Source organism: Peromyscus leucopus, chromosome 10 (assembly GCF_004664715.2).
Source record: "Peromyscus leucopus breed LL Stock chromosome 10, UCI_PerLeu_2.1, whole genome shotgun sequence".
Classification (NCBI taxonomy): Eukaryota; Metazoa; Chordata; class Mammalia; order Rodentia; family Cricetidae; genus Peromyscus; species Peromyscus leucopus.
The window spans coordinates 79,031,240-79,052,006 of NC_051071.1; the positions used below are offsets into that span (position 1 = coordinate 79,031,240).

The 20,767-nt window shown below is 44.1% G+C and overlaps 1 protein-coding gene across 5 annotated transcripts in view; it reads right to left on the bottom strand.

Annotated features, from left to right (window-relative positions):
* Positions 1-20,399, bottom strand: part of Ccdc158 (coiled-coil domain containing 158) — a 64,568-nt gene extending 44,169 nt beyond the window's left edge. For 3 of the 5 annotated variants that reach the window (XM_037209176.1, XM_037209177.1, XM_037209174.1), the window contains exons 1-8: positions 20,219-20,398; positions 13,178-13,318; positions 11,315-11,532; positions 7,706-7,815; positions 6,986-7,313; positions 6,599-6,675; positions 5,119-5,229; positions 3,185-3,299 (exon numbers count right to left, since the gene is read on the bottom strand). In XM_037209176.1, the coding sequence (XP_037065071.1) occupies positions 3,185-3,299; positions 5,119-5,229; positions 6,599-6,675; positions 6,986-7,313; positions 7,706-7,815; positions 11,315-11,532; positions 13,178-13,244 (1,026 nt within the window). In that variant the 5' untranslated portion in view covers positions 13,245-13,318; positions 20,219-20,398. Of the gene's footprint in view, positions 1-3,184; positions 3,300-5,118; positions 5,230-6,598; positions 6,676-6,985; positions 7,314-7,705; positions 7,816-11,314; positions 11,533-13,177; positions 13,319-20,218 lie in introns of all 5 variants that reach the window. The other 2 variants (XM_028881928.2, XM_037209175.1) reach the window with 2 other exon arrangements.
* Between the last annotated feature and the right edge of the window lie 368 nt (positions 20,400-20,767).

Below are 20,767 nucleotides of genomic sequence, written 5' to 3' on the forward strand. Positions count from 1 at the left end.
GCTGCTATAGCTCTGCTTTTACCTTTCACTTTTTAGAGTAAAAACATCTGTATGAATTAATCCATAAAAAAGAAATGGACAGTGAAAGGGAAAACCACTGAAGTAGCAGCTGAGCTGGTACCCACAGCTATAAAAAGAAATCCCTGCACGGGAAGCCTTGGAAACGTCCAGGAGGCACTGAGGTCTGACAGACAGTGAAGGTTTTCTCTCTTTTACATAGCAGCACTGGTTTTCCCTTTCACCATCCATGAACAGACTTTTGGGTTTGGATCAATACAAATCCGTACAAGGGTTTCGTTCTAATTTCACTGATTTTAGCCAATCACATCGAATCATATTGGATCCGTGCTTTAGTTATTTTTTTATGGTGGTGTTTTTTAATTCTGTGCTCAAAATGATACAGATGTGGCCCAAGGAGGGAGCTGTGTGTCAGCATGAAGCTGCACGGAACTCTGGGAAGCCTTTGCACACTCTCCCAGCATAGTGGACAGCTTCGGCCAGTGCTACTAAATCTTCACAGCGGACTAGGGAATCCAGCCCCAGCAACTTTCAAAATAGAGTAAACTTAGAATCAAGATCATGATCAATTTTTGTTGTCAAAAAGCGAAAGTTAAGAGTAAAGCCAAATCTACAGAGCCAATAGTGACAGCTTCTACCGCTCCAAATTCGTAAGGGGAATTCTGGAGGTTCTCCTAAAACGGGAAGAGAAGAATAGAAGACAGCATTATAGTTAACCACACTGGCCAGCTCTGAAACAGCTACAGCTAAGATTTTCTTAGAAATACAATTTCTATTTTCACCAAAATGAAATACTTTTTGTTAATCTGAGAAAAAAATTGCCCTCTGTAATGGATTTCCCTGAATTTACACACTCTAGGTAGAAAAGTTTTGTTTAGGCTATCAAAAAAATAATCTTTGTTTTTAAGGCAGGTCTCATGTACTCCAGGCTGGTCTTATTTTTTTTAAAAGATTTATTTATTTATTATGTATACAGAAGAGGTTGCCAGATCTCAATATAGATGGTTATGAGCCATCATGTGGGTGCTGGGAATTGAACTCAGGACCTCTTGAAGAGCAGTCAGTGCTCTTAACCTCTGAGCCATCTCTCCAGCCTTCAGGCTGGTCTTAAACTCACTATTTGCCCAAGGATAACTGACCGCCCTTCCCCTACTCCCCGGTTACTGGGATTTCAGGAATGAGCTACCATGTTAGCTATGTGCTGGGGACCCTGGTGCTGGGGGTGGAATCGGGATTTTAAGTATGCTAAGCAGGCACCCCCCAACTAAGCTCCATCCCAACGTTTATCATTTTCATTGATTTCCCCCCTCGAATTTTGAACATTATACATTAAAATCTGCACTGAAACAGTGAAGGAGAAAATAGATTTTAAAATTTTAGCAATATGAAGTCACAATATATGAAAATGAAACAAAATATGCACAAGAATATGCTTTTTAAACCCTACATCCAAGTTTTTATAACAAAAACATTTCACTATAGCATATTTGTATCCCTCTAAAGCAAATCCTTATTAACTTTCTTAATCTTTGTTGCTCAGTTACACCAAGAAACTTCAGGCTAAGGTGTATTCAACTCTATATTAACATGTGTTCCCTAACTAAGGCAACAGGAGCTGCTTCCTCTTGAGAGCCTAGTTAACCATCCTTAGGTTCACTATGATAGGTTTTATCAGCATTTCAATGATCTGGATCAAGACTGATATGTCCCTTTCCCTTTCTTGAGATAGGGTCTCACAATGTAGCTAAGGCAGGCCTCGAATGTGTGATCCTCTAAATCAGCCTCCCATGTGCGGGCTGTCTTCCTTGTCTTTTAACTGTTTACTATTTAAGACTGTCAAAGTTCTTGGGAGCCATTATTTACGTTAGGGCACATTACGATGGGCTCTAATATGTTAACACGATACATTAGACCAGATTAAAAAAAATAAGCAAACTAGATGAAGCTTATGAAGAGATCATTTTTCCAAGCTTGAGATAATGGAGAGCCATAGTAATTACAAATTATATAAGTAAACACAGGTGAACTGAGCTTGATTGAGTAGTTTGTGACTTTTCAGAATCTGGTATCAATAAATATTTGTCTTTTCAAAATGGCTTGAATAGTCATGAATAACAGTTGTTGTACTGGACTATAATACAATTACACTACTTTGTCTATCAGATTATAATACAATATCCTTCCAGTCATAATGTACTGAAGCCAAGACCACCCTTCTGTTCTCGTTTCTGTAGAGAGGTCACGTCCTTTGTATAGGACTGGTTTGTCTACAAGAGAGCGGACAATCATCAAAAGAAAAGTTTGTCCTGAGAAAAGAAACTGGAACACAACAGTGAGCCTCTCTGGACTGCTCTGAGGCTAAGAGCTACAAAAGGAGCTCATACAATTTCAGTTCCTCCCTACGGAGCCCTCTCTCCAGCCCTGCCTCCCCCAAAATAGTATTATCTGCTTTGAAGAGGAATTATGTGATGAAAGATAAAGACTTACATTCCTAATTTTTATTTTAATTATTTTGGGCAATCTTACATTTTTGTTTTCTAGCCACAAAATGATTAGAAGTTAAAGAGATGAAGCAGGTCCCCAAAACATTGGTGGTAGATATAGACCAGCTGGTACTGAGTATTTGCTAAAGCAAAGCCTTATAAATAAATGATAATTTTTTTAAATTTTTTTATTTTTATTTTTTTTGGTTTTTCAAGACAGGGTTTCTCCGTGTAGTTTTGGTGCCTATCCTGGATCTCACTCTGTAAACCGCCTGGCTCTGCCTCCTGAGTGCTGGGATTAAAGGCGTGTGCCACCATCGCTTGGCCATAGTCATATTCTTTAATTTATTCTTTATCTATCTGTGTGGTAATAAGGGTTAATCCAGGGGCACAGGCATGCTAGACAAGTATTCTTCCACTGAGCTACATTCTCTGCTACTCGATTTTTTAGAAATTTACTTGAAAAATATTTCCCAATTTTTATAGTGTTTTTGAACATGCAATTTAAATAAGGTTTATAACTGAACAGATAATTTAGCATGTTTGCATACCAACTTACACTGATTTTAAAAATATTCTCTTTTAATCGGAAATTGTTTTTATTCTTCATTTTCAAACAGACTGTCAAAAATACATTATTGATCAGTGTGTAAAATAGTCCTTGGAGTGAAGTCTAAACTTGCCTTATCTTCATACATCCTCTTGGCTTCCCTCAGCTCAGAACGAAGCTGAGAAACAGTAGACTCCAACTCACTGAGCTGGCGCATGTACATGGAGTTCTGGTTCCTTGCTTGTTCTCTAGGAGGGTTGAAGAGGGTATAAAAGCAAATGTCAAACTAAGAATCAGCATGATACCTCAAGGCCACTCAGATTTTAGATACTATCAGTAATTACTTCATATGGTACAATTAGAGCATCTGCCTTTCACATATATACATATACATGCATAAATACACACATATACATACACAATCATACATATACATATACATATATTCATTACACTATTTTCTACTTTTGCATAGGATTAAAAATGTCTGTACTGGGGACGAGAGCAATGGCTCAGTGGTTGGGTGTTTGCTATGCACCCATAAGGACCACAGTCATGGTCCCAGCTCCTCCATAACAGGCTGGACACTCTAAAAATGCCTAGAACTACAACTCCAAAGATTCTGATGCCCTCTTCTGGTCCCCACATGCACACAGGTGCTTGTATCTGTACACACAGGTATACATACACTCATACAAACACAATAAACCTTTATAAAAAAAAAGTCTATGCATAGTCTTACACATCAGTTCAAATTATAAAATTTCATATGCATATATATTTTATGTATATACTTGGACATATGTATAACTGTGTTTGTATATACATATATAATTATATATATACACGTAATTATTTATATACAAATATTCATAATATATGTGTGGTATGTTTTCTTTGTCCTACCATTTGAATGAACAACCCAGTGAATTCCAGGAGCCTGAATACTTGCAATAATACTTGGTACATGGTGACACAAGAATATTACTGTTACCTTTTCTGTTCAAGTATTGGAAAAGTTTTATCACTTCCTCATGGAATTACTAAGCAATTTCAAAAAGATATTAGGACAGCGTATTAGTCAAAATAATAGGTTTTTCAATCATTATTTCACATGCTGAGCTTTGCCAGCATGTGTGCACGTGCACCATGAGATGCCTTGTGCACACAGTGGTCAGAAGAGGGCGTTGGATCCCCGGGAATTTGCAGAAGGCAAAAGTTCTCATGCATACAGATAAGCGCTGGAGAAGGCAGGGAAAGTTAAACACGCAGGCTTGTTAAAGATGTCCGCCTGTTCTCCTGGAATGCCGGGACAGAACGTAGTTTACAACCTGCCGATCCTCTGCTGTCTGATGAGCCAGGCTCCACCTGTATCCCTCAGAATTTATGTTTTACTTACCCCAGACCTTCCCCCTCTCCACCCCAAATCTTGAGCACTGCTTCTAGGCCTTAAACCCATCCTTGTGAGAGAGTCCCTTCTGCTTTACAACAGCCTAAGTGACTTCATGTTATCTTAGGACAGGACAGTCCTGACACCCACCGGTGTTACCTTTACCTCAGCCAAGCTCCCGAGACCCTAAATCTTGGGAACTCTCTGAGTCAACAGTACCCATTCTTGTGAAAGAAGCCAGGTGTACTTTGTAGAGAATCTCAATGCAAACATGTCTTAAACTCTGCTACACTCAAAGGGCTGAGTTAAACGCTGTCAGAAAACTTTTTTTCAAAACTGTGCTGCGCTTAAATGTGGCTAAAATAAACCAACTGGTGTCAGACTCTGGAAGTTTGGCTCAGCACCAGCTACCAAAGTCAGGCTGAGCCAGGTTTCATTCCTCCCTCATCCAGATTGTTTTCCTGCTGGCCATAAAACCTGCAGGGCCCTCCCTCCAACCCCCAAGCACACAAGAACCAGAATCACAGATAACAGCAGTGAGTCGCCAGATAGGGATCGGGACTCAAACCCAGGTCCTCTGCAAGAGCAACAAGAGCTCTTGACTGCTGAGCCACCTCTCCAGCTTGAAAGAACAGTTGTTAGGTGACATCCATTTCAAAGCACTAGTCCACACATACTGAATGATTTCCATTTGACTCTGGATACTGTTGGCCTGGCTGCGAGCACTACTCGCTTTCTCCGTAAGTCCTGTTATTTCGACTTCATGTTCACTGATCAGTTGTTCAATCCTGCGGAGAGAATGTAATGACTGTTAGGATACAGGACATTCTTACCTATGGCTTATCTCAAAAGCTAATGTTTTTCAATACCTTCAAGCCTAGTACTTTGTTCCAGTTTTACACATGTTACTCTTTCCTCTGTTTTTTTGAGACAGACTTTAATTGTGTAGTCCTGGCTGGTTTTGAATTGGTAGGCAATCTTCCTGCCTCTGCCCCGAGTGCTGGGATGACAGACCTGAGCTGCCACGCCTGGATTTGTAAACATTACTCCTTCTCCCCATTTCTGTCTTTTTTTTTTTTTTTTTAATTGTTTCTTTTTGAAACAGGGTCTCTCTTATTATGTAGCTCTGGTGTCCTGGAACTTGCTATGTAGACTAGGCCACCCTCAAAGTCACAGAGATCCACCTGCCTCTGTCTCCTGAATGCTGGGACTAAAGGCGTACGCCACCACACCTGGCAAAGCTGCTCTTTTAATAATAACTCTAGAAGCCTTTACGTACAACTAACTAGGCTTTCAGAATTCACAATCTGAGTTTCAGTGTCAATGAACTATGAGAATCAAGCAAGGCATGGCATTGTGTGCCTTTGGTCCTGCACTTGAGAAGGTGAAGCAGGAAGACCACTGGATTACAGGAATTCAAGGCCAGCCTGGGCAACAGCAAGACCCTGTTCTCAAAGGAAACAAACACCTTTGAGTATTATGAACAACGTATGTTACACGATGTGAGTACCATATGTTATATGATATCTCCAGGGAGACTTAGGGAAGGGTCCTATCAACAAAACACATTATGAATACAAGTTTACAAATATTTATACTAAGTCACAGACTATTAAATGCTTCATATTAGCTGGTCGGCAGATATGTGACAGATCACTCTTAGGCCAACTGGGGCTGTTCTACCTAGGCCTTGACCTTGACCACTGGTTGGTCTTTGAGCCAGGCCAAGCACAGCAAGAATCACCTCATTCTTGCCATCTGATCAGTCCTTGACAGCTGATCAAGTTGCTTATCCTTCAGCTTAAAAATCTATATCCATGGCTACCTTTAGTAGGAATTTTCAACCTTTTTGTGAATAATGTTCCACCCACCAATCCCTCACCTTCTTCCTTGGTTAGAAATCTCCATTTGTCCTTATTGTGTTGGGAGTTGGGCTCATTTTCTCTCCCTAGAGCAAAACTTACAGTGCTATAGTTTTGAATGAAGCCATTCTTACAACTTCAACAGGTGTCAGAAAAGTTAACGTAAGTTTGCTATGGCTTGATAAGGATATTTGTTGTTGTTGTCTCAGAGTCTGTAGACTTTGGAACTGCAGGGAGAGAGACTATAACTGGAATAATTTCACTGTGACTTTCTATGCCCCAGCCAGACACCTACCGATCTTGATGTTGTTGAAGTAATAGTTCTATTTTGCTCTGTGATTCAGATTTCAGTGTTTCAAGCTGATCCTCTACCTGGTTTTAAAATAGAGATATTAATTTGGGTGCTGGTAATTCTAAAGCTTAGAAAATGCAGAGTTTCTATGAAAGGAATGCTTTAGAGAGATATAAGTAGAAACAGTACTAAAATCAATTCTATGCCTCTATTTCACAGCACTTGTGCTCTGGCTATATAAACTGTACAGGCCAAATAGCTAGTCTCCTGTCAAGAGAGAGCATTGTGTATCATCTCAGAGAAGAAAAATGAGACCCCAGCTTATTTTTAAGGATTTTACAAGCTATCTCTCAACGTACTGTAATATAAAGTAGTGTTCTCACCACTTACTGGAAATATCCTCCCTTTAAGATAAGAGATTTCTGTGTCTAATTCTCTTAGGATTTTACTAATAGCTGAGCCCAGGCTGCGGAAGTGCATGGTAGACATGCTGTCGTGTTCACATATTTTCTTGCCTGAGGCTTCTTCAAAGTCAACTAAGATTGATCGGATTTCCTGAAGCACACCTTCGTGGCTAAGCATCATTTTTCTTAGCTGCTCGATCTGTGTGCTGCTGTCTTTCAACATGTCCTCCTTGAGGCGCTTGGCAGTCTCAAGCTCATGAACTGTATTTTGAAGCTGATTTCTTAAATCCTCCTGGGACTGACTCTCCCTTCGTCTATGAAACAATTGAAAGAGAAGAAATAACATTGAGAAAACTCATTTTTACTCAATTTTACTACAAAGAGAAAAACAAGACACAGAATTTTGCTATATATCTCAGGCTGGCCTTGCACTCAATTATGTAGCCCAGGCTGGCCTTGAACTCACAGCAGTCTTTCTATCTCAGACACCCAAGTCCCGAGAATACACGTACATGGGATTGCACTCAGCATTAAGACTAAAACCATGGACGGTTTCTGGGCTGGGGCTGTATCTCTCTGGCAGAACACTTGCCTAAGTGCCCAGACCCTGGCTTCAGTCTCTAGCACTGCTGGAGGAGGAGGAGGAGGAGGAGGAGAAGGAGGAGGAGGAGGAGGAGGAGGAGGAAGTCAGGGAACAAATCCCAACCTGATGTCAGCCATGGCATCTCTCTCCATTTGCATTTCTTGAAGTTTCGTTTGCAAATCAATGACTGACTGTCTTAAGTAAAACTTTTGTTTCTCATGTAATTCATTGCTCTGAAAAAAAAACAAAAACCACACACACAGACACACAAATTAATCTGTATCTATATTAAACCATCAAAACATAGTTCCTATAGAAGACAATAATTTCCCAAGGGTTGCGGGTTATTTATTGTTATGTATACAAAAACCCCCTCACTGCTGAAGTTCAGAGCCCAGTGAATATTTCTCATCTAGATAACTAGAAGACATCAGCAACTTTCCCTGGCTTGGCCTTTTCTTGTCCATTTTCTGAAACAAATATCCCACCCAGCTCAAAGCAAAAATATGGGAAAATGTTTTGTCCCTTAACTCTGGAAACCTGCTTGAAATGATGTACACAAAAAAGTCAAACTGCCTTTGACCCCATCAATTCTTGGCAACAGCCACTGCCATCTGTAACTCTATTTTTTGTTTGTTTGTTTGTTTTTTGAGACAGGGTTTCTCTGTGTAGCTTTGTACCTTTTCCTGGAACTCACTTTGTAGACCAGGCTGGCCCCGAACTCACAGAGATCCGCCTGGCTCTGCCTCCCGAGTGCTCGGGAGTAAAGGCGTGGCCACCACCACCCGGCACCATCTATAACTCTAAAGGTGGGCTGGAGAGATGCTGTGGTTAAGAGCACTGGCTGCTCTTGCAGAGGTCCAGGGTTTGATTCCCAGCACCCACAGGGCAGCTGACAACCATCTTTAACTTCAGTTCCAGGGAATCTGATGCCTTCTTTGAGCACTGTGTGCACATGGTGCATATACATACATGCAGGCAAAACATTTACATATATAAAATAAAAATAATTTTTAATGTAAAAATAAGACTCTGAAGGTGCTCAACTACAGAAAAATGCAGAGATTTCCAAAGCCAGGCACTGAAGCATCTCCCAGCTAAGAGCTGATGACCAGTATAGGATGAACAGCTTTTTAACTGCCTCATCTTTGAGTCTGAACAGAAAACAAACCACTGAAAAAGAGAAGATTCTAAAATACAAAAATAGAGACAAAATTAGGCAAACAGGAAAACCAAAAAAAGATCCAGAGGAAACAAAGATAATGTAGGGATGTCACCCTATCCCTAAGCCTAACCCTGTGCTTGCAGAGATTCTAGTACCATATACAAAGGTTACAACCACACGGTTGGTTGGTTGGTGGCACATGCCTTTAATCCCAACACTCTGAGTTCAAGGCCACTTGGTCTATAGAGTGATTTTCAGGACAGACAGGTCTACCCAGAGAAACCCTGTCTTGAAAAACCTTTAAAAACAAACAAATAAAACAGAAACAAGAATAGGATGCTAAGGCTGGCCACAGTGGCACACACCTACATCCCCAAAGGTTGGGAAGCTAAGGCAGGGGAAGCCAAGTTTAAGGCCATCCTGGGCTACACTGAGAGAATGGAAGGCTCAAAGATGAGGGAGAAGGGAAAAGGATGAACAGCTGCCAGTAGTCCTTGCTTAGTGTGCCAGAGGCCCTAGGCCAGTGGTTCTCAACCTGTGGGTCATGACCCCCTGGGGTGGGGTGTCAAATGACCCTTTCATAGGGGTCACCTAAGATTATTGGTAAACACAGATATTCATATTCATAACAGTGGCAAAATCAGTTATGAAGTAGCAACAAAATAATGTTCTGGTTGGGGTCACCACAGCATGAGGAACTGTGTTAAAGGGTCACAGCATGAAGGTTGAGGACCACTGCTCTAGGCTGATGCCTAGCATGATCAGAGGGACAGAGACAGTACTGTATCAGATGCTGCAAGTCAAGGTGGAAAAGGAACTCAAGTGTCATGTGGCTTCAGCATCACCATTTAACCCACCCACGTGATTATTTCCTGCTGTAAGTATCTCAGTCACAAGACTACAAGGAAGGAACTGTGTCTTTTCCATCTCCATACATCTGGTACCTAGCACATTTCTGTTACATAGGAATACAAAAACAGCACTGTTTGATAAATATTAGAAATGTTTCACAAATCTTTACTGGGAACCAACCAAGTGTGACATACTCTACCAGGAGGTAACAGGAATAAATTAGAAATAGAAAATAAATGAAGGGGTGCCCACCCTCCCGGGGTGCCCACCCTCCCTCCCCCCCCTCTCATATGTGGGAGGACAGCTCTTGGGAGTCCATTGTCTCCCTGACACCTTATAGGATCCAGGGATTGAACTCAAGTTGTCAAGCTTGTGCATTAGCGCCTCTCCCCACTGGGCCATCCTGCCAGCAGAGTTACTGTTTCTTTTCCTCTACTAGTCCATCCATGCTTCCTCGGTCTCTGCATGTCTTGCTGGTGTGTTTATCTATCACAAGGTCTCATCACTACTTATGTGACTAGCTCATCTCCAGAACTGTGAATCCCCTTGAGAGCCGTGGCTTAGTTATCTTCGTATACCATGTGTATGATGCAATGACACACAATTTTTCACATCTAATGAAATCATAGGTCCATCTCCTAGAGTCTTCATCTAGTCTGATGAGGCAGAATAACATACTGATGGATACAGTAAGATGTACAAAACACATACAAACAAGACTTGCACAGAGAACACCCTGAGTGCTGTCTAGAGCGAAGGTTTCAGAGAAGGGAATGCATGAAGAGAGCCCTGACAGGTAACAGGAGTCTCCCAGCAGCCAAGTAGAGAGGCACAGAGATCCAGATTACCACGGTCCACCAGGATGAACAAGTGCCTCAGTACTGCTGGAGCAGAGGGTATTTACAGAAAAAGGTACTGAACAAGGGGGGCATGAAGCTCCTGTACATGGCTGTAAGAAGTCTGGCTTTTAGAAAGTAAACTACTGAAACTCAATACCCAGCTTGATTCTGTGAGATGCACTTGAGGTTTTAGCAAACCCTTCTAAATTCTATGTAACCATTCTGTGTGTACACATATAGAAAATCCCACTTTCCACCACTGCAAAAGAAGCCACGTATCATAACAGCAGGGCAGCAGGCTGTAGTGGGTAGCCATTCCAGCTTTGATCTGAAGTTCCAACCCCCACTGAGGCTTCAGTAACAGTCACGCCTACAAGGCGGGGCTGAGAGAGGACCCTGAAGACCCGAAATCCAGATGTGCCTGCTCTCTTGGTTTCTGGACCCTGGACGCTGGACGCTGGAGGTGGACCGAGCAGAGTTCTCCAGAGAACACCACCGGACTGCGCCGCACCTTTCCTAGACCTGCAACCTACCTATCCCCTCATTTGTAAGTTACCCCACAAAATAAACCTCCCTTTTAACTATGTGGAGTGGCCTTAATAATTTCACCAATAGCAGGCCTAAACCAATTATTAATTGCATATGAATGTCATTAATAACATTTTGAAACATTCAAATTTTGCTAAAATCATATCCTGAAACCAAGACATTATAACCAGAAAGAAAAATGGTAAACTTCTCATTAGGCCAACAGAACAACAGGTTTAGCTGAGAGACCCATGGCTAATGTTTTCTTTCAGGGGGTTAAGTTTTACTTCAGGACAACATGTTTCCTTGGCCTAATGGTGCCAGATGCTAGAAAAGAACACAACTCACTTCGTTTAGTCTTTTCTGCAAGTCTTTAACTTGATGTGAATATTCTTCCAAAACACGTTCGATGTGCTCTTTCCCAGGATAAGGGGTGACCTTTCTATGAGAATCAAGTTCCACTTCATATTTAGGGAAATAAGGCATTTGTGTTAAAGTCCCAGTTGAAGATGGATTCTCAACTACTGTACCACGAATAGAAGACACAAAAAACGGGCTTGAAGAACCTAAACAGGAGAGACTTCATTAATTACCCATGAAACAACTTTGCGGCAAACGTTATTGTAGGGTTCCTTTAGCAAACCCTGAAGGAGCACAAGGTCTCACGGGAAAAACAGGCAAGTGAAAATACAGCCTAGAGTACTGGGAAGGACAGCACCAGCCGCAAAGGAGGGACGGGCGGGAAAGAGGGTGATCACGTGACCCTGGAAGGGAAAAGCCTTGATGTATGTATGTGTGCGTGGTAGCCAGTCTGGAGAAGACAGGGGACATTCAGGAGTGCAAGCACCGAACACCAGACATGGCCAGTGGGCTCGAGACGGCTGGGAAGAAAAGCTGCTGCCACATATGAGGAGGAAAATACCGGTCATGGGGGACCTTGCAGCCCTGTCAAGGAGTTTGGATCTCACCTAGTGGGGTATAGTTTTGAAACTGGAAAGAGATCCGGCCACAGGAAGTATTTCTTAGTGGCATCAGGACCCTGCTGAGGTAGGAGACTGTGACTATAAGTTGCAGCCTGGTGAGAGATTCATAGCAAAATCTTCCAGCAGCCCAGGCCCCAAATGGAGGTATTAGCTAGACTGATGAGCATTTGTGTGTTCCTGTGAGAACGCAAATGATAAAGGAAAGGGCACTGGCGAGGGACTGGCTGGACATGCAGACAGAGGGCGGTAATTTAGGAGTAAATATCAGAATCTGTAATAGCTGTTAGTCTTTGTACTATACTGGGATCACTTGGGAACTTTAAAATAATAATACAGCTGTGTCTACACCCTGCTTGGACCTACTGAATCAGAATTTGCAAGTGTGAATCTAAGACACGCAACTGTTTAGAACCGAAAAGGCTGGACTGGGGCGGCGTTGACATGGACCAATGGCGTTGATCATGGTGGACAGCCACTACTTCCAGTAGGCAGGAAAACTGGAGCTCCATAGTAATGACATGGGAGGGCCGAGGTAAGAGGCTGGTTAAAGTCCAACACTTGTTACCAGGATGTGTGGACAGGAAGAGGATGGGGCTGGAGGGCTGACTCGGCAGTTAAGAGCACTTGCTGCTCTTGCGGAGAACCCAGGTTTGGTTCCCAGGCCCCAGAGATCCAGGGGATCTGCTGCCCTCTTCTGACCTCAGGGCACCAAGCACACATCCGGTACGCAAACATACCTACAAGAAAACACTCACCCGCATAAACTAAAGTCAATCTTAAAATCTAACTAGGTAAATAATCCCCAACTGTAGAGGTCAAGAAGCTGTGTGTGCAGCTAAGATCTCGACGGGCCACCCATGAGGCCAATAGGAAGCAGATGATGCTACACCTAAGGAGGAGACAGTCTGCCAGGCGCTGAGTTTGACGAGAAACACTGGAGGGCAGGAAGGTATGAGGGGTCAGCAGGAGATGCTGAATCTCAGGTACCTCAGCCCAGAAACAACTTTAACATCAGAAAGATGATGAAACATGCTAAAACCAGACATGCTCCGCTAAATGCTAGGTGAACTCTAATTCAGAAACAGAACTGTAAACAGCATAATGGACACCCGCAAGCAAGTTCTGCACCCTGCAGTTAAAAACAAGGCACGTTATAAACCAGGAACTGAGATGGCCATCATGACGATGGTTTAATTCTCTCTCATTTTGTTTTGGAAAAGGTGCATACCTCCATTGGATGCGATGCCACTTGGTAAAAGATCTTCATTATTTGATTCACAAGCTTTTGGTTCCATATTAACTATTTTCTACCTCTTCTTAGAGATCTTGAAATAAGAGTGCTTCCCTGTTTGGATTCTTTAGTTCTTGTCTATGAAAGATAAAGTATTCCATTTTATTACGGTGTTAGGTAAAAAAGCTCATAGTCAACAGGAACTGACTTTTAATGCTTTTGAAATTTTTCCTCCAGAAAGAATAGCTAGGTATACAGAAATATTTTATTGCTATATGCAAGTCAAATTTTATTATAAAACTTGATTTTAAGACCCAAAGGGTTTTTGTTTGTCTTGTCTGGCCAGGGTCCTCCAGACAAAACAAGGTATTCTTGGCTGGCTTGGAGGTCTCACTTTACACCAGGCTGGCCTGGAATCACAGAGGCTCAGGCTGCTTTTGCTTCGTTAGTGCTGGGATTAAAGGTGTGCTCCACCATGCCCAGCTTCCAAAGGGTTACTAAAGAAATAAGATATAAAGATGAATACTTTATTTTGGTAATGAGTGCTCTGATTGGAGGCTGTTATTATTTCAGGTCTCTTATAACATTACATTGCTAAATAATAGAACTTACCCCCCTTATAAGGATCTCAAACCAGCACATTACATGTCATTAATAAAAGCTGAAAAACTTATTTGATGTTAATATTGCTTATGGTTTTATATTTGGTCAAGAGGGTGCTTCTAAGTTTGGAAAATAATGGTGATGGTCTAATTCCAAATTCCTTCTTTTTTTTTTTTTTTACTCAAGCATAAACTCAAGATGGAAAACCAACAAAATTTTGTGTATTCCATACTGTCAGTACCCTACCTAAAGACAGAATACCTTCAAATATCTAGAAACAGAGGGATTCTCCCTCCCAAGGTACTTCCCACATCCCCCTGGGAACTGCTGCTGTGGAGACACGGGGAAGCTGGAAAGATTCAAAGGAGCAGAGGGGAGCCAGACACATCAGTGCAGACCAGTGCATTCCTAGAGTCAAGCAACAGAAGCCAGAACACCGGGCCACACTGGACCTTCGAAGTGTGTGCTAGCAGCTTCGGAGAAGCAGTGAGGAGAATTACCTTTCAAAAGGGGGGGTTCCCTGGAGACAGTGTGCTAAACGGAAGAGAAGATGGGAGAGGAGACATTGAGGGCCCAGTAGGAACAAGAGAGAAGTAAGACATCCAACCTTCCCTCTAGGCCTCCCACCCCACCGCCACCATTACCACAGAGAAGCTACATGGGAAGGGGGCACATGCAACCCATGAGCCCTGTTCCAAAACGAACAGAATAAACAAAAGCAGGCATCTTCATACAGAACACATGCAAAATGTCAGATAATATGCACAAAATCTTTTCTACTGGTCAAGTCTCTGCCAAACAAACATGAAGCCAAAGAAAACCATTCCATGATACTCCAAGGTAAACACTGGAATGTCATGTATATAAACATATATGAACATATGCTCAAACAAGTATGTACACCTTTGTAAATGACAAAGTGATTTTAAAACAAACAGTAAAGTCAGAGTACCAAGTAAACAGCAAATATAAGACACCCAGTAACTACAGAGAACCGGTACTGTGACCAGCAGGGGACAGGATTTTAATCAAACAGCAGGCATGATGCTAAGGTTGAGGAGACTGTCCTGTTCACTGGAAGGATTTCCAGACTGACCCATATAGAATCCCCAAGGACTAGGAGGACAGCAGACTTGCTAGTTAGCATACAGGAGGCCCTGTGGAGCCCAGCACGGCAATGAGCAGGGGACGGGACAAGCTCTGGGCCTCCTGCTGAACAGCACATGTGCTCTGACAGACAGAGAAATGTAAAATTTGTGGGAAATGATGGTTCAAAACTCCACACACCTGATCTGTGAGCTGTAATGTAGCCGGTCACAGGTCATTACCCCCGTATTCCCCCTCCCAGTTAGAAAGTGTATAGTGTGCCTGCCTGGCACGTGCAAGGTCCTGGGTTAAACCCCAGTACCACACAGCCCCCACCCCAGAATAAAGACCACAGCATAGGACTGGGGTGTTTTTACTTAATGTAAGTGAAGAGAGGCACATGCTGGTTCATGGGGAAGGTGGGCTTTCTTGAGTCCCAAGTGTCAGGTGGTGGGCTCCTCTGTGTCCACTCTGAGGAGCTCGCTGGGACGACAATGGCTATTGGACGCCCTCTCCTGGGCACAGTGTGACCAGCATAGCTCTAAAATCCCCCAAACCCTGATTTCCTACAGAAAATGCACAAAATGACACTTGTCAGGGCGGATTTCAGTTAAGAGCAAATGACAACGAGGACAGGCCTGCCTCCAGCAAGTCACCTCTAGATAGAACAATGCTTGCTGCACCCTAAGTTCTGTGCTCCTTGAGGGCTTTTGTTTGCACTGTTCTTTTCAGTCTTCCTTTCTTTCCTAGTAAAAACTTTTCCACTTCAGTTAGAGGGCATAGAGAAAGAGATTCGACACCATGTTTCTGGTCAATGTACATTGATCCCATGATCTTGAAACTGATGTACTAAGAAGAGAAAGGGTATGCCTCTGAATAAAGAATTTAATTGAGCAACTATATCGGGGAACACAAATATAGTTTATTTTCTCTTCCCATATCAAAACTGGTAAGCTTCAAGTACTTCCTGCACATAAAACATCGTCCACAAAGCCTGTCACAGAGCAGGCATTTGATAATAACTTCTGTTAAAGGCATTTGGGTAGTTTATATAAGTACTTTCTATTAATGCAAGGACAGAGCTGTCTTAGATCGTCCGGGACCGGTCAAGTTTCTACCTTGTGAACTTACAATGGGGAGAGGGACACTAATGAAGAAAAAACTCGAACGTATATATTTTTTAAATTTTCATTTAAAAATGTATGACTTTGGAGCCTGGCTGGGTAAACTGAAGGAAACAGTAAAGAACAGCAGTGCATCATGAGATGGATTAGGGCTAATTAGGGAAGGTCAGCGAAGGAAGGAAGCGTCCTGAGGTGATGTTCAGTTTGAATGATGTTCCTTAAAATAGCATATACAAAAGTGAGGCCTTAGCACCCATTGCCAAAGAGAAGGCAAGAGAGGCGTCAGCGTGATCACGGGACATCACAGGATATCCAAACCACACATCTCCAACCCGGCTCCGTCTGGATTACCCTGAGGAAAAGTTGGTGACATCGGCAAGCTAGGGTCCCATGGGTTCCTTCGAGGGCTCTGGGACTTGCTGTAACTACAGTCACTGAAGGATTTTAACCAGAGGCATATGCCCCTTCAGCAACTGTGTGGAGAGGGTCCAGAGTGAGTGTGAGGCCTGTCCAGAGGCAACGGAGTAGTCCAGTGCAGGGACCCCAGTCTAACTCTAAAGTTCACCCAAGACCAGGGACCTGAGATCGGTGCTGGGCTGGGCAGGAGCCAACTACCAATGGGAATGAGGAGGACTCTTTCTTGGGTGATGAACATGCTCTAAAACTGAATGGTGTGGCTGACTAACAACTCTGTAATTGATTGAAAATTACTGGACTGTACACTTAGAGCAGGTAAAGTGCATAATATGTAAGTTAAATCTCAAAAGGCAGTCTCAGGATGACTTCTGAGGAGCACGAGTGTGAAAGAGCCGCCTGGGTCCCAGAAGTGGATCAGCTAAACTTGAGCACTACTTTTCCCAGAACCCTAGCAACGACGAAACACCTTCATCCCAATGTCTTGGCAAGACTGCTCTTGGCCAGGTTGCCATATTCCTCCCATGGAAGCACTCTGGCCTTGTGTACCCATCTGTCTGCGACTCTTCCTTTATATGCACCTGACAGCAATCTGATAAGGGCTAGGAAGCATGCCTATGCTAATTTTGAACATTGCAAATTTTTCACATTTTTGATAATTTCATAAGCAAGTACAAAGTTTAAGTAATTTCTAACCCTCCCCCTCCAACTCCTCTCATTCCCCCCACCGCTCCTCCCAGATTCATGACCTCTTTAACTATTATGAGTGCGCGCGCGCGCGCACACACACACACACACACACACACACCTACCTGTATATAAATACAGCCTGCTGAGTTCATTTGGCATTACTTGTGTGTGTGTGTGTGTGTGTGTGTGTGTTTAGGGCTGACCACTCAGGATTGGAAAACCTATCGGGGGTTCATCCCCAAAGACAACTTATTGTTCCTCTCTAAGCAGCCATTTGTTGCCTGCAGCTCTTCATCTAGGGTGGGACCTTGTGAGATTTCTCTCATCCACACTGGCATGTCGACTGGTGTTATCATTGAGCAGGTCTTGTTTAGGCAGCCATATTATTGAGATTTCACGGAAACAGCTTCCCTGTCACATACAGAGGACACACTCTTGCAGCAGACATCCTGGTCCTCTGGCTAGTCCAATCTCTCCATCCCTTTTCATGGATATTCCTTGGGTGTAGGGTTTGTACTGGAGATGTGTCAAGTGGGGCTGGACACCTCAGTCCGTTGTTTTCTGCAGTTGACTGTGGCTTTCTGTAAGGGTCTCTGCTACAAAAAGAAGATTTTGATGAGGGATGAGCGCTATGGTTATCTGAGAGTAAGGACAAGCATCTAGAATGCAGTTCAAAACTGTACTGTTTTAGGGAAATGCTATAGTAGACTCTCTACTGGGGTCCAGGACCTCACCAGCCATGGGTAGTTGGCTAACTTGCAGTAACAGGCATGCATTTCCTTTTATTGAAGGGAAGTCCAATTAGACAGTGTTGGTTACCCCAAAGATATAAGCGCCACTACTGCACCATTGGGCTATTTTGCCATGCTGGCCATTGTTGTGGTACATCACTTTTTCCTTCGCTCTCTTTAGCAAGAATAAACAGTGACATATCAGTTGAAAAATCGGTCTTAAAAATGGGCTTAAATGCCCGACTACCTCCTCATTATGCACCTCCATCTTCTTTCTTACAGAATTCCTTATTCACTGTCTTAAGATTTATAGAATTCAAGAAAACATACAGTGACTCCTCTACTACACCCACTGCTACCTCATCTGCAGTTTAAAATGTTCATCCACGCAGGATTCTGTATGATTTAGGAGTATTTTGTATTCGGTGTCCATGGTGGCCATAACAAAGACCACAAACACAGCGGCTTGAAACCACAAACATCTTCAGTATCAGTCTCCAAGAGCTTGAAAGCAAGATGGGCAGGCTCCCTTCTCGAACCCATTTCTCATCTGTTGGTCGCCATCATTCCTTGACTTAGGACCACATCACTCTGTCTAGTCTGTCTTTGTAGTCTTACCGCTTCCCCACTTCCTTCTGCTTCTCTTACGAGCCTCAAGTCGACATTTAGGGCAAACTGATAATTCATGATAATCCGTCCCCAAAAGATCTTTGACTGGGGCTGGAGAGATGGCTCTGTAGTTAAGAGCACTTGTTGCTCTTGTAGAGGACCTGGGTTTGGTTCCCAGCACCCACATGATGGTACACAACCATCAGTAACTACAGCTCCAGGGGCTGATGCCATTTTCTGACCTCTGTGAGAATCATACACTAACATAGTACACATATATACATGCAGGTAAAACACTCATACACAAAATAAATCTAAAAATTAAAAACAAACCGTTGACTTAAATCACACATGCAAACTTTTTTTCCCTCATAACATTTCCAGGCTCAGGGATTAGGACCTAATTTTTTAGGTGTCTATTATTATGCCAGAGTTAATACCATGCACTTTGAAGAAGGGTGGTTCAGAAAAAGGTCCTTTTTAATAGATGCTATAGGTTTGTTTTGTTTTTGTTTTTTGAGTCAGGGTCTCTCTACATAGCCCTGGCTGTCCTGGAGCTCTCTGTGTAGACCTCACAGAGATCTACCTGCCTCTGCCTCCTGAGTGCCCATCCAGCTTTAGAGTCTGGAGTTTTAAAGTGGCTCACCCTAATACAGAAGAACAGAATCATTCACACACACACACACACACACACACACACACACACACACACACAACCTAGAACAGCAAGCAAAGACTTTGTATACACATCAAATACATCTTCAACTGCTATTCTCATTTAGAGGGTAAAATAGCACTATGTCATGAAAACTATTTTACACATGGCTAAAATAAATAGGCAACTGTGTTAAAATTAAAAAAAAAAAAAACAGGACTGGAAATACGGCTAAGCCTTAAGAGCACTCACTGGCTGCTCTTGCAGTGGATCCAGTGTTCAGTTCCCAGCACCCACATGGCTGCTCGAAACCTCTAACTCCAGTTCCAGGGGATCCCACAATCTCTTCTGGCCTCCACGGGCACCAGACACTCACATGGTGTACTTACACACAGGCAGGCAGAACACTAATATACATAAAATCAAAGTACAGCTTTAAAAAATAATCATTGTGGCGCAGAGGTGAGTTTCAGATCTCTGCCACCGCTCCCCCACTCTCGCAGACACACATAAGCAGTCCCGTCTAATTCACCTCTAGGAATATCCAAAGCTCTGGACCTTTTCTTTTTTTAATGTGGGAAATAGTAGGTACCAGTCAAAACACCCCTAGGAACAGCCCACATCACTTGTCCTCTACATTCCCATGACCTTAAAGCCAGCATGACATTTAACAGAAACACGGCCTGGGACAGCTGCAGTGGGGACCTGGGACAGCTGCAGTGGGGACCTCGGCCAGTGTTGTGGGAAAGGACGGATGGAGACTTGCTGATGGGGAAACGCTAGGACCTGAAGTGGATTACCAAGAGAGCTCAAGTCACACAGCGTTTTAACACTTGGGATGAAAGACTGGAGACCCCTGTCCGAGGCTCCACTCCTGTCCGTCCCCACATTGTCCCATCTCGAGTCCAGTGGTCCCAGGGGGCCAGGCACGAACGGAAGTGAACCGACCCCGGGAAGACCCAGCGTCCCTGCCACGGACGCCGGCGAACTTGAACTCTCCTAAAAGTTACCGGGCCGGTACCACGTGGGAACTCAGGGCCATGGCAGGTTCCGGAGGTAACAGGTGATCCAGGCCCTCCGGAGAACACCCCAGCCCTGTCCCCTGGGGCGCATCCCGTCCTCATACCTGCTACCTACACCTCGTCCTAAGAGACCGGCCGCATGTCCGTGGGGGGCGGCGGCCGCACCTGCACGACCCCGGGACCCGCCGGCTCCCACTGCGCCCCGAGGCCGCGGCCCGCGCAGCTGCCCCTCCCCGGAGGCCGACCCACCACCCCGCGACCTCGCGCCGCTCGCTCCCGCCGCCGCCAGCTGCTGCCGCCGCCGCACGAGCCGGGTCTGACGGTTGACGGCCGGGAAGCCATGGAAAGCGTGGGGAGGAGGGCGGGGCGTGCGGAGGGGGCGGGGCGTGGGGAGGAGGGAGGGCTTTTGTGGTGGTGGGCGGGCGTGAGAGGTGGGGCGTGGGGAGAGGGCGGGGCGTGCGGAGGAGGGAGGGCTTGAGATGGCGGGCGGGGCGTGGGGAGAGGGCGGGGCGTGGGGAGGAGGAGGGCTTTTGAGGTGGTGGGCGGGGCGTGGGAGGAGGTGGGGCGTGGGGAGAGGGCGGGGCGTGCGGAGGAGGGAGAGGCTTGAGATGGAGGGCGGGGCGTGGGGAGGAGGGAGGAGGCTTGAGGTGGCG